The sequence below is a fragment of the Echinops telfairi genome, unplaced genomic scaffold (genome assembly GCF_000313985.2).
Source record: "Echinops telfairi isolate 266 unplaced genomic scaffold, ASM31398v2 ScPeMD7_31;HRSCAF=116, whole genome shotgun sequence".
NCBI classification, from domain to species: domain Eukaryota; kingdom Metazoa; phylum Chordata; class Mammalia; order Afrosoricida; family Tenrecidae; genus Echinops; species Echinops telfairi.
In genome coordinates, this window is record NW_022103928.1 from 62,449,384 (window position 1) to 62,463,132 (window position 13,749).

General features: G+C 48.6%; 1 protein-coding gene across 4 annotated transcripts in view; it reads left to right on the plus strand.

The window, feature by feature from the left end:
- ERC2 (ELKS/RAB6-interacting/CAST family member 2) overlaps positions 1–13,749 on the plus strand; it is a 987,816-nt gene that overhangs the window by 443,123 nt on the left and 530,944 nt on the right. For all 4 annotated transcript variants that reach the window (XM_030885545.2, XM_045290032.1, XM_045290033.1 and 1 more), the window contains exons 8-9: positions 7,156–7,296; positions 9,907–10,047. In XM_030885545.2, the coding sequence (XP_030741405.2) occupies positions 7,156–7,296; positions 9,907–10,047 (282 nt within the window). The remainder of the gene's footprint in view (positions 1–7,155; positions 7,297–9,906; positions 10,048–13,749) is intronic.

Genomic DNA, 13,749 nt, shown 5'->3' on the forward strand with positions numbered 1-13,749 from the left:
GCGGCAGCGGTGAAGTGAAGTGGCCCATAGTACTCCAGCCCATTGTCCCTGTAAGGGGCGTCCTGCCCCATTCCTTCCAATTCACCAGGAAAGGCCAGGTGAACATTTAAATCATCAGGACCGTCCTGTAGCGACCGGACCAAAACCATGATTGTGCTGTTAGCTGCCCTCAAGTGAACCCCAACGCAGGGACACCTTCTACAAAGCAGGACGAGACATGGCCCAGTCCCGAGTCACCCTCCCAGTCCCCAAGGTGTTTGGAGTCATGGTTGCCACCACTCGGCAGTCCTTTGTTTCACCAAGGGCCCTCCACTCCTCCTCTGGTCCTGCCTTTCACTACACATGGTGTCCTGCTAAAGTACGCGATCCCCCTCACGCTGTGTCCAAAGCCAGAGCCACTCTTCTCCTGGGATCCCTAAGGTTTTGGAAGCCGGTCACCAGATACGTGGTCCTCCTATCCTTGAAGCGCTGCTGAAGCCGATCTCCTGTGGCTGAACCTGCTGGTAGTTGAGGTGTCCCTGTGGCAACTGGTAGGGGCAGTGGGGTGGCTGATCTGTTGCTTAGGAAGCTGTATTTCTATTGTTAGGCGCCATCCAGTCGATTCTGACTCATGGCCACCCTATGTACAGTCAAGCACAACACTGCCTGGTGCCTGGGCCGTTGCCCCCGCTGTCTCTGCCCACCCCAGCGAAAGGCTTCCTCCTTTTCACTGCCCCTCTACTCCAAACTTGGTGTCCTTTGTCAGAGGCTGGGGGCTGGGCTCTGCTGATCACACGCCCACTGTCTGCGAGATGAAGTTTCCCCATCCTTGCTTTTAAGGACTGTTCTCATTGTACTGTCTCCAAACCAGATGCCTTTGTTGTTCTGAGTTCATGGGCCACTCACATTCCTTGTTGGTGCCCTACTTCCACTGCATTCTTCTGCCTCGGTCTTCTTGCCTCACCGTGCAGCTTGTACCTGCATGGGAGGCATCGGTTTGAGACAAGGAGACTGAGACATTGTTGGGAAATTCAGAAATGGCCATTGGTGATTGTGTTAGTCTGGGTAGACAAGAGAAACAAATCCACAGACACACATATGTGTATAAGAAAGGGCTTTATATATAAGAAAGGGCTTTATATATCCAGTCTCCTTCATGCAGGGGGTCTTGCTGGAGACAATGAGAATGGCAACAGAGCCGCCAACAGCTGGCTCCGTTTTCCACCGAGACGCATGTGTTGGCACTGACCAGACAGCAGATAGGCACAGCGAGTTCTGTTCTCTTCGGGAATGATCCCGGCAAAGACGTAGGTGCTGCTCTGAAATCTCACACACGTGAAATTGGAGTGGTCCCAGAGAGGAGGCATCGGAAAGATCCCTAGAAAGGGCTCACGGGGGACAAGCACGAAGGGGGTGTCTGGTGTAGGACGGTCAGGATGGAAGGCGACTGTGGCAAGCTGGAAAGCATCTATCTGCCCCCAACGGATTTGGGTTTGCAGAAAGCATAGTGCTTGGGCCAAACCAAATACCTCTGCGGGCTGGCTTTGGCCCATGACCCATTAGTTTCCTACCTATATTTGCATCTAATTTTCAGCCTTCCACAGCAATGAAGAATAAAAGCAAACACAGAGTAATTTATTTGGAAGAAATTACCCCCAAACTGCCCAGAACATGAGTCTACTGACAAAGCCCACAAAAAATGCTGCCTAGCAACTGGTGACGCGCTGGGCCATGGGACAAAGATGGGTTTGGGCTTAAGGTGTCATTCCAGGGGCATCACACTTCCGTGTGCACTGAAACCGTCTCATCCACCAGGACGCTTCTTAGAATACAGTCTCCTGCAATTCCTCTCCTACAGACGCTGATTGGATTTCTCAGCTGATAGACGGGAGGACATGGGGTTTTCCACCCCCACAATTGGTGAGTCAGGGTTCAGTCAGTCACAGCAAACGCCCCTCTTCAGCCAGTGGTCATTTTCTCTGGCCCACTGTCTCCCAGCCACATGCTCTCTTAGCCGGGAAGCCAGCACACCTGTGCTCTGTGCCATAGTTTCGTTGTCTCCGGCCAGGTGAGGAGAAGGTGCCCCTCTGAGTCTCTGAGCCCAGCCTCCGGTGCCTCTGGTCTGCATGGCCCCCGACACTTTGGACCAAGAGCTTGGACCTGCTCTTCCACACGATCCTGTGATAAGAACTTGGATTTTCAATGAGTCCACCCAGGAATTCTGATGCAGAAGCGCCACAGAAGACCACACTTTGGGAAGCCCTCCAAAGGGGCTCTTCTATTTTAAGATAGCAAACGAGCTCAACCAGGTGAAATGACTTATCCAGAAAGGGAAACGCCGGCCACATAGAGCTCCATGCCCCATGTCTTGGCTGGGGCAAACTTAATGAATCCACGGTGGCACGGGTCCGCTTCCAACCTGGCTCTCCAGGAAGCCACTTTTACTCTGGCCCTGTGGGCCCTGGGATGGGACATTGTTGCATCCCCTGGACTGCCGTGCAGCCACCCAGCTTATGGATAATGGGATGGGATTAAAAGGAAACTTCCAGACCTTTTGTATTTTGGACAACAGGACAGGCCCGTTCCTCCCAGGGTTCCATGTGGATCCACCTTTGACTGAACGGAGCACACGAAGGACAACAGTGCATTCGTCCCGTTGTCTGCTGTCTTTGGGCCGCTGACGGGAGCCCCTTAGGCACAGTTCATCATTGCCCTTTGATGGTGGCTTCCCCGGGAGCATCCCTTCTAATTTCTGGGAACTTATTTAAACATTCGGAATGAGCAAAGCAAGACTGCGGCTCAGCCAGCGAAGATTGAGTTTGACTTAGTCCTGGGATTGACACACAGAAGCACCGTGTCGGAACCCAGGGCATTGATAAGGCTGGTCTTGACAGGCCGGCGGTAGTCAGACGGCAGATAAGCAGTTGAGAAGGCCAGATAGCAGAGGGGGGGCCACTGCCATTCAGCTCCCACCCGTGATGAAGCACAAATAGATTAGGCCTGTGCAGAGCCCGCGGAGGGCCTGAGGAGAGTTGCCAATGCAAATAAGACTAAAACAAGAACACATTGTTGGAATTTCTGCAAGTTAGTTGTTAATCAAGGAGATCATGGCATATTAGGGCCTTTTAACACATGTTTCTGACATCTGGCCCTGTGCGGCTGACAGCTAAATTAGTTTTGTGATTGACGGAGGGTATGCTGTAGTATTGAATCATCAATAACACTTAACTACATTAATAGCACTTGCTGATTTTTTTGTCATCAATGCCCAGTCGATAATGTAAGTGCTCAGAGCAAAAACAACCTGCTGTCCCAATGTCCCTGACACCATGGGACTGTCACCATGCACATCTCGTTCTATTACCTTGTGTGCCAAAGGGCCCCTCATTACAGGTTATGTCTCATTCATCTATGGAGCCCCGTGATGCAATGGTGAGGAACTTGGCTGGTAACCCAAAGGTGAGTGGGTCAACACCACCCCGTGACTCCATGGGAGAAAGCCTGCCAAGGGCTCCCATAGAGATCGCAGCCTGAAGAACCCTATGGATTGTTACGCTCTCTGTAGGGGTCTCCAAGAAAAGGATTCTTTCATTTTTTTAAAAAATTGGTAATTTTCACTATGCAGTAGAAACGTGATAGTAAAGAAATAAATTGATAAATTGTCTCAGAAAGAAAGACCCCTCCTGCAGCCCCTCCCTGGTTTACTTCTGGGACTCAGATCAGCGGCACCTACTCACAGCAACAACGCTCCTCGGCCGTCTTGTTAATTGTTGACAGAGCGTTTGCCTGGCCCTGGGTGAGGAAGTGTCGTTGGACTGGGTGCTGCCCTGGGGAAGCTCGGCTGGGAGGATGGGCATGCAGGAGGACCATGGAGGGGGTCTGAGTGGCAAAAATGCATAGGGCCTGGTGAGGGGCATCCCTGGTGTGGTAGTTACATCATCTGTTGTCAGTTTGAGACTCTTAAGAGTGAAGGGGTGGAGTTTAGCCTGTCAATCAGGTTGCAGATCGATGACCTCATTTGAGGCACTAAGGAGATTACTAGCTCCATGGAGGCGGCACACACACATTCCATGTGAGACATTTCCAAGAGCCCAGGAGCTGAAGGAACCATGTGGAGACCCCTGCCAGCACTGAGATTCTTTCACTAGCCCCGGATCCACAAGGCTTTCCAGCCGCTGGCCTGTGATCTTCCTGCAGACGGCATCATTGCATGTGTTGTGTGAATCTGAAGAGGGATTTATAGATTGATATCAGACATGTGGGCTGATATTGGACTTATGGACTTGATCTGGACTGAACTGGGATGGTTTCTCAATATTCAATTGCTCTTGTATAGAAAGCTCTTTCTTATACACATACGAGTGTCTGTGAATTGGTTTCTCTAGTCTACCTGGATTAACACATCTAGGAAGGTTGCCTAACAAACAATGCAGTGACATAGCCAGTCTGGGCCTGTAGAGATGTCCTTCCAATAGTTCTGCAGCGGAAGGGATGCTATGGAGAGTCCTGGGTGGCCTTGTGACAACTGAAGATGCTTACAGCCATTAGAGGCAAGACACAGTGAGGACCATGCTGGTGAATCTGTGAGGAGCCCTTGAGACGCTTACCCACCCGTGCCCTGGAGTTGTCTCCTCCCTCTGCAGATCTGGGGTCATCTGCCCCCTGGCCATGCATTGAAGGTGGGGTAAAATAATACTGTAACTTGAATCAAGAAAAAAACTACAGACAGTTTAAATAGACTCATTTTTTTTCTATACCCCCGCCATAGTAATGATATACTTTGTTTAAAGTATCTTTAAATAATTGTAAAACAGTAATCATATACTCCTCCTCTCCCACCCCCACCAAAAGTATTGGACACATAAATGATTGTCCTTGGAGGAGAACAGTTACTTCCTCAGGGGATCTTAAATCACAATTCCAGTGTTCAGACTAACCTGCCCCTGCCTTAGGCTCTGTTTTACGATTGTCTTCTGCATCAGGCACTGTCTAATGCTGTGTACTTAGAAGTATATAAGACATAAACTCAGAAGCATTAGCTGGAGTTGATTATATATATATATATACACACATACATACATATATATATAATATGGCATCTGAAAGGAAGTTCAGGGAAGTGTTGAAACTAATTTCTGAAGTCTAACTCAAGACCTACTTAATGGATGCTTCTCTCACGGCGAAGGAAGAGCACCTCACAAACTTGTGACCGTGGATGCCTGGAGGGTCGCTTTAAACGCTTTCTTGTACCCTGGGTGGAAAGCAGATCGGTTTTCCTCTCATCAGCGCATGCTCCACTGTCCTGCTCTTGCAGACGGCCATTCCCAGGATGAAACTCACGAATCCCACTTCCGGCCCCATCTCCCATTCCGCTCCTCCTCCTTCCCCAGCCCAGAGGAACTTTGCCCCTGGGTGGATGCTGCCTTTTTTATCTCTAATAGTGGCTATTCTAATGCATGCATACCTCACTATTAAAATGGTACTCCTTATACACCTGTCTAATTGAGTCAAACAAGGAATTTATTTCCAGGTCTTTGGGGTAACTAAGAGCCATCGTCTTGGGGGATCTACCAGTCTCTATAGGACAAATCAGCCTGGTCTTTTTTTTTTTAAATGATTTTGAGTTTTGTTCCAGCTTCCCCTCCCACGTTATCCAGCGCCTTCTAATGATTAGGCTCCCTTTCAGAGCGGTTGATTGCGATGGCCGGGCACCATCTGGTTCTTCTGGTCTTGGGGTTGTGGGTTGTAGGGACAGAGTGCTGTGTGTGGTCCAGGAGTCCCGCAGACTGACTCACAGTTTACATGCATCTTCATGTTATATCACTCATCCTTCTTCTGGACAGGGAGAGGCCAACATAACCTTAAAAGTTCTCACCAGCTTTAAGACATCAGCTGCTACCCACCCAGAAGTGGAGCAGGTTTCCTGTGGGCTACATTACTCCACTTGGCCTAGGTGACCCCGGAGACTAGGGTCCTCAAAAAGGCTCCCTTTGATTCTGGCACCACCGGCTGCTGTCCAGTTGATTTCCCCGCATGGTGTCCCTCGGAGCATAAGAAGGGTCTGTACTCCACACAGGTTTCAATGGCTGAATTTTCAGAAGGGGGTTGCCAGCTCTTTCTTCCGAGGCGAATGCAGAGGAATTCAAACCACCCCGATCTTTCAGTTAGTGGCTTGGTGCTCGCCATCGGTGCCATCTGGGGATTGCTGACATCCATACGGGCCGTACTCTAGAGAACGTTTCTTTCAAAGCCCTGTCTTCATTTTAGTATGAGCGTCATAGCAGGTAGCTCCTTGTACCTGCTTGAATGGCTTCAAGGCACATTTGTGCCAGAGACATGGATACCAGACTGAGTGTCTCTCTGGGAGCTGGCTCCTCTTAGGCCATCTCAGATGGTCTCTCTGAGCCTCAGATTGCTCACCCAGTTGCCATCCCAGGAACACTGGCCGAGATCTTACAGAGGTGGTGGGGACTAGAGGAGAAACACCTATCACAGAGCCTCACAGGGATCCAGTAAGCTGAGGTTCAAATTTTATTTTCAGCCAATGGTCTGGCTTATCTTCTGAATGCCAAAAAGCCACTGAAAAAACATGGAAGCAAAACTCTCCAGACACATGGGAAATTGAATGCACCATAGGCTCATTCTTTCTTTTCTCTGATGTGCTTACTGTGAGTTCTGCCCTAAGTCCTAGAGGGCCTGTGTCCGTGCCCCTCTGGAGCCCCCGTGTAACCAGAGAAGAGTCTTCAGAAATCAAGGTTCGTACGTTCTTTGGAGCTCCGTCAAGTGCCCAAGCACAGGGGCCTGAGCCAAGGGTTCAGCGGGCTTCTTTTTCTTCCCTTGTTAATCAGGGGTAACGCCTGTGCCTCCCTGTTCTGGAACTTTCCAGATACCACCATGAACCACGAAGGGCTTTTAAGCTGTGTCTCCAAGACCCCTTGCCACCCTGCCCTGCTAATTTCCAGGAACACACGCCTGCTCATGCGGAGTCTCTTTTCCGAATGCAGTTCTAGGCAGCCTCTCTCCCAGTGCTGACTCTCTTCTACATGTCACGCCTAGAGCATGCCTTCTACTGATTGCTTCTGCTTCCATGTTTGGTGCCTTGCAAACTTGTGCAGTGTGCCTTGACATGCCCAATGATGGGCTCTTGTCTGTTCTTTTGTGACAATTGACTCACAGGAGAGAATCATCGAGCGTTTGAAAGAACAGCGGGAGAGAGACGATCGGGAAAGACTAGAAGAGATCGAGTCCTTCCGGAAAGAGAACAAAGACCTGAAAGAGAAGGCCAATGCTTTACAAGCTGAGCTGACTGAGAAAGAGGTGAGTTCAAAACCAAGGGAGCCTCCCTGCCCGTGTTCACTGTGGCCCTGGTAGACTTCACTGTGAAGACTCTGGATCATGGTCCCTCCTGCTCTGTAAATCCACCCAAATTTAACAGAAAGTGTTTCCCGGAAACCCCTTTCAACAACGAGGCCCTCCGTGTTTGCTTTCTACTCTTGCTAACTTCACATGATCTACTTCTTGAAGCTTTTCTTTATATCTTAGCACCCTTGTGTGAAGTAGAGGATCCGTAACTTTTCAAAGACCCCCAACCACAGCAGAGCACTGGGAAGGATAACCCCAGCCTGGCCTGGTTCCAGACACCTTAGAGGTGCTTTCCACCCATTCCGTTCCTCTCTAACTGAGGATGCCCCTGAGGCCCCTGAGGGTCGGAGGCGCACCAGTGGGATGGAAAGGTACCACTCAAACGTGGCTACTTTTCAGGATATTACTTTAAATCATGGTTAGCCATTGTAAAAAGCATCCCTTTGCTAGTGTAAGCACAAAGGAGCCTTGGTGACGTCATGGGCCACAAGTTGGACTGCTCCCTGCAAGGTCAGTGGTTTAAACCCACCTGCCCCTCCCCCAGAGGAAGACTGGACTGTCTGCTCCCGTCAAGATGCATGATCTCCGAAGCCTTCGAGGACAGCCCTTCTCTGCCCTGTCAGGTCTCTTAAGAGTCAGGCATAGACGTAGAATTCAAATCTTACCTCTGTTCTTCAGGTCAAACAGTGTATGTCACGGACAGTTTCCCCTTAGGGGTTACGGAGAGGACACTTTGGGCTGGATTCCTCCATGCTCCATCGAATAGGTTTTCCACCCTCCTTGCAGTTGTGGGGACGTTTCCAAAGCAGAGGTGCACATCATTCTATTTGACCTCCGAGATCAGCACTGGTGTCCACCCTTGACCCCTGCACGCTCTCGGCAGTCAAACCTCTAGGGCCGTCTTCGGCAGCCCCTCCCTGCTGACCAGTCTGCTTGGCTGGACTACTCGCCAGCCCTGCAGGGTTGATTTTGTAGGCTCTTTGGCTTTTTGATAATTCTGTACAAATCCACGCAGTGTCTAAGTGAAGAATCCAGATGAATCTGTGAGCAAGAGCACGTTTTGAGTAAACCCAGATGTAAAATCCGTATTCCCTCACGTTTTGGAGAGAAAAAATCATTTCTGTGCTTCAGGGACAAAAGAAGCTGGTCCTCTTGCTCCTCCCTCGCTGCTAACTGTGAGTTGGGTCATCTGTAAGCGCTGGAGTCTGAATAAGAAAAGATGCCGCCCTTGGACCTCATTAGTAAAATGCTTCTCCTGTGCCTTCAAATCAGTCACGCGCTGCCCACTGATGAGAGGTCTTGCTGGTCTGGGGGAGCAGGGGCCTTCGGTGAAAGCAGTGCCCTAGACCGGGCTTGAGTTGCATGGATCTCCGATGAGCGTTTTCACAGATTCATGGGGAAATTCTATTCTTTTTCATTGTATGATGCCGCAGACTTTGTGACGCCCCCTCATGTGGGCGCTTGTATGCTCCGTCCACGGGTGGGATGTCTTTCTTCAGTCCACTCGCGAGGCCTTTCAAGTGGCTGGATCAACCCTTCTAGGTTATGGAGGGTCACGGCCTTTGTGGACGGTCAGTTAATGGTGGAGGTTCATCCCCCTATCAATACCGTCACAGCAACAACTGGACTGGTGTTTGATCGAATAACTGGGGACTGCAGTCTCATAAAGTTAACCACCACACTAGACAATGTAAAATGTATTAAAAGCAGCAGCTCAGAGTTTATATCTACAGGGAGCTCGCAATGCAGTTGGGATGGCCATAGATCCCCACCTGTAATTGTCCACCTAGCCAGACGGTGTTAAGCATTTCAAGTTCAGTGGTAAACGCTGCCCTCCTCAGTTATAGAGCTGTGTTCAGAGCTGTAGACCAGGGTGTATAGCCTTCAGTTTTAGAATTCAGATTCGGTAGGATCGCTTTTAGTTTGTAGGCAAGGTGGATGAATGGAACAATTTAAGTAACTGCAGGACTGAGTAGGGAGACTCATATTGTCTGAATTTGGGATTTCAGATGGAATAGAACATAGACCCTACTTTACTCTCATATTTAAGATAATTTTACCATTACCCCCTCCAGAAGATGTTTGAAAAACCACTGATGACTTACTTTTCGGTTAAAGGCAAGCAAGCGAGGGGGTAAACATTTGATGGGATGCCTATTTTATGCTTAAGTGGCTTTGTGGGGAGGGGAGCAGTAAAGTTGGGTTTTTCCGTCCTGTTCCTCCCCCAGTCTGCACGACCTGACAGCAGTCAATGTAAACGGAAGGGCCAGGGTCTGTTTGTCCTGACGCGTGAAGACCACCTTGGGACTGACATCATTAGTGTGCCTCTGAGATGTGAAACGGGCATTCACTGCCCACACTGTTGGGTCACCTGGATTCTGCTGCAATTAGATCCCGCTTGGGTCTGTCAGCTGGCCAACTTTCATTTCCCGGCCGGAGTCGACCACCGCAAGGCCTGTGCACCCTTGCACTTGACTGTTGTGTGTGTGATCCCTGTGCGCAGACTTGAAGGCGTGGCGGGGATGGCTGGGCGGGCTTCACTGATGAGCCCTCTCTCCCTTCCAGTCTAGCCTGATCGACCTCAAGGAGCACGCGTCCTCCTTAGCCTCGGCAGGGCTGAAGAGGGACTCCAAATTAAAATCTCTAGAAATCGCCATCGAACAAAAGAAGGAGGAATGCAGCAAACTGGAGGCGCAGTTGAAAAAGGTAAGCGATGTCTGAGAACAAAAGGAAACTGCTCGTTTTAATGTGCGTTCATAAAACGGGCTGGGAGGGAGGAGACATTTTTTCAAAAGAAACAAGCCCCTTATCTGTGGTTGCCTACTGATTAAAAAATGCAACCCTGAACTTCACTCCTGAGAAGTCTGCATCAAATCTGCCTGTGAACCTGACAAATTATCTTAGGTTTCCTGTCTGAAGAAAGCTGGAAACATAGATGAAAATCATGTAGTGGAAGGAAAAGCCTGTTATATAAGCCAGCTGCTACTCACGGGCAAAGCTCAGCTATCACAGAAAGATAAATGGAAATGTTTGCAACCAGCCTATGTCTAGGGGCCCATTAGACTTTGATAAACTCCTTTCAGAGTGGGTCAGATTTTTTATTATTATTATTGGAACCTTGCAACAGCTTTGCCTAGAAACTTAAAACTTCTAGACACCCCCCACCCCAAGTCAAATCCCCAGCATCTCTGAAAGGATGACTTCTACTTGGCCTGAAACGGCTGCGAGGCGCAGGAGGCTTGCCCCTGGAGGAGGCTTTGGACATGGACGAAGCGTCTTTCCCTGGAGGCAGCCCGTGTTCTCTCCGACCCGGGCGTTTCTGTCATGCGTTGTCCCTTTGACTCTCCTGTGTCTTTTGGTATGTCTGCACTCATCGTCCACATCCGACTCACAGCATTGCGAGTGTGAGCATTCCGTTTGCCTTTGGCAGTTGGCACGCCCACTCACAAGCAATGATGCGCATCCAAACTGTCCAATAAAGCACATTGTACGATCTGACTCTGTGAACTTCGTAGCAGGGTGGGATGGGGATGTCTTTGCTTGGGTTATGAAAGTATCTGACATGGATGGACAGAGATAGGAAAGAAACGTGCCTATCGAGGAATTATTCTACGCATTTCATGTTGTCCAATAGTGTTGTGTCTGATGCCAAGATGTCACTGAGATGTGGCTGGGCCATGCTCACTTTACCAGGACATCTTAAGAACTGGCCCTAAGCAGTTGCATACTGCTCAAGCCTAGTCATTAAGATGCAAACACAGAGACAGAGGATCAAACTCCTCTGTAGCAGAACAGCAAGAGTGTCTTGTGTTGCAAAATCCATTTCCCGAGCCACGTATTCTGAATAATAGTTAGCTGAACAGGAAACTCAAACAACACAAGGGTTTAATTCACCCGTTTGAGAAGCCCTGGTAGTGCTGTGGCTAACATACTCTGCTGTGGACCAAGAGGTCTGTGGTTTGGACCCTCCCCGTCTGCCGGAGAGACAGATAGGGCAGCCTCCTCATGGAAAGATTTACAGCCTTGGGAGCCCTATACAGCCGTTCTACTCAGCCTATCAGGTCACCGTGATCCGCATCCACTCTTCAGCAGTGGATTAAAAGTAAAACATAATGGAAGACACTTTTGATGGAGATTGGCTGGGCTGCATGATAGCCTCTTTTGGCACACACACAGGTGTGTTGTGTGTTATACATGCAGGCGCACATCCATAAATAAACCTCGAAGTGTTGCACATTAAATAAAATGCAGCTCTATAATCATAAAGTAGTGCTAAGGTAACTCTACCAGAGAGGAATCGTTGGCTCAATCTGGTTGTCCCAGTGGGCCGAGTCTGAAAGAGAGAGCCCCTCAGATAAAGCTGGATGTGGACAGGCCCAGGCCCAACACCTTCCTTTGTAGCATCTATCACCTCTGAAATTCGAAATCCTCTAGTAATGAGGCAAAAAGGTTTAAATGTTTATCCTCAGAATGTACCTGTCTAAGACTTGACTCCTCCAATAAATTGCCATCCATGCAATCCAATTTGGCTTCCTTCAGCATAGCTCTGGTTTCCCCAAGGGACTTTGTGGCTGATGCCAGAGACTGAAATGCACTGACCAAATGCTGTGCCCACTGTCACATCATTTCTGACAGCATCTTCGCCTTCAGACACTTCACCAAAAGCAAACTGACAGCTAATCATTGTCTTTCTGTGAAGGACCTATTTAGTTCATGAAAAGGTAACTTGTTTTCAAGTATGTACCTAACCTTGGCTTCTACCATCACCTACACACATACTGCAGTGAGATTAAATAGGGTAATTGTCATTTAAATATTTTTACAGGTAACCCACAGATGCCATTTTGTTGGTTTTGGCCCTCAATCATCAGCTAAATTCAAAAGCTGGAAATATTTTCTTCCCATAGCCTTTTAATTTTTGTTAATAAATAGTCTGGTAAAAACCTCAAGTGCCCATTGCCTCAAAAAAAATTGGGATCTACATGAACTATTTGAAATTCTCCGTCACCAGTATATGAATGTGCGTATAGACACATCATTTGCTGCTGGAAAAACAAGCAGTGATAAAAGTAGGAGTGTCTGGGCCTCCTTGTAAATAAAAAGCTGTGCTCTTTACGAATAAAATATAACCCTTTGCTAAATGGAAGCCAAAAACTCAATCGTTCTAGTATGCTGTAAACACAACAGCAGCTTCCAGTGGGAAGTCGCTCAAGACTTGCCATCATCCAAGTATTTTCACCGTAAAAAAAAGAAAGAAATCTGCTCCACACCGTGGGTGTGTTTAGCAGGACAGAGCCCTGTCTGTCGGTGACAGTGGAACCCAGGAGCTGACTTCAGTTGCTTCTCCCGTTATGCACAGTGGGACATTGGGGAAGTGAGTCTTGACGTGCACGTTTGTGGATAACAGTCACAGCGATCGTCACCCTCAGCCCTGTGCATGCCCAAGTACACACGTGGCCATGGGAACTAGTGTGAGGTCATAAGCAAGCTTTCTCTGACACGTGCCCTTCTACCTCCTCTAAAGGATGAAAGCCCGCGGCCCTGTAGGAGGAATACCGTGACCATGAGGCTGACCAAATGGTCCCAGCTGGACAGCACACGGGACAGGGGCGGGCATCCGTGACAAAGTGATGCCTGCGCTTTGAAAGACTCTGCTTAGTGATCGTTTTTGTCTCTCAGAAGCCTCTTTGGTGGCCCAGACTGAAGTAACAGTGCACTGGATGATTAGGGACCAACGGAGTAGCCACCATCATTTGAGGCATTAAGATTTGTGCTATTCGGCCATTTCCCAATTAGCATCCGTTTGAGGAGAGGCTTTTATTTTCTTCTGATAAAATCACTACCCATTTCATCAGAGCTTGAAGAAAAAGAAATCCAGGCTCTTGAAAGCCCGTCACGTCTCCGCTTATATTACAGCTCCCGTGATATAGTTCCCCTTCTACACCTGGACCCCAAGTCTCAAACCAATGGGCCAGCCATTCCAGAAATATAAATGGGGAGAGCTATTGAACGTGCTATTTGGTACATTGAAACTCACGAATGCTCAAATACTCTGCACAAAAGGGACAGGAGAACATTCTGAAGCATTAGAACCTAAGGGGAAGGTCTTTGAAAATAATGTTTTTTTATTAATTCTGAAATCACAGTCAAGCCTGGTGATGGGCCATGGATAAGCCTGTCCTTTGGCTCCCTGTCATCTTCTGGCTGATTCAATTTTTTTCTCTTCCAGTTTACCATTAAACTATCATGCCTTGTTTACTGCTATTTTAGTATTGTTACCCTGCTGTTTGCTGCTCTGTATCTCACCCCCAAGTTAGACTGCGCAGAAAACTCAGGCTGTGTGAATGTAAAAGAAGAGCTATAAATTCAGTGATAAGACTTAATTAATCTTTTAATTAGGACCCTCTT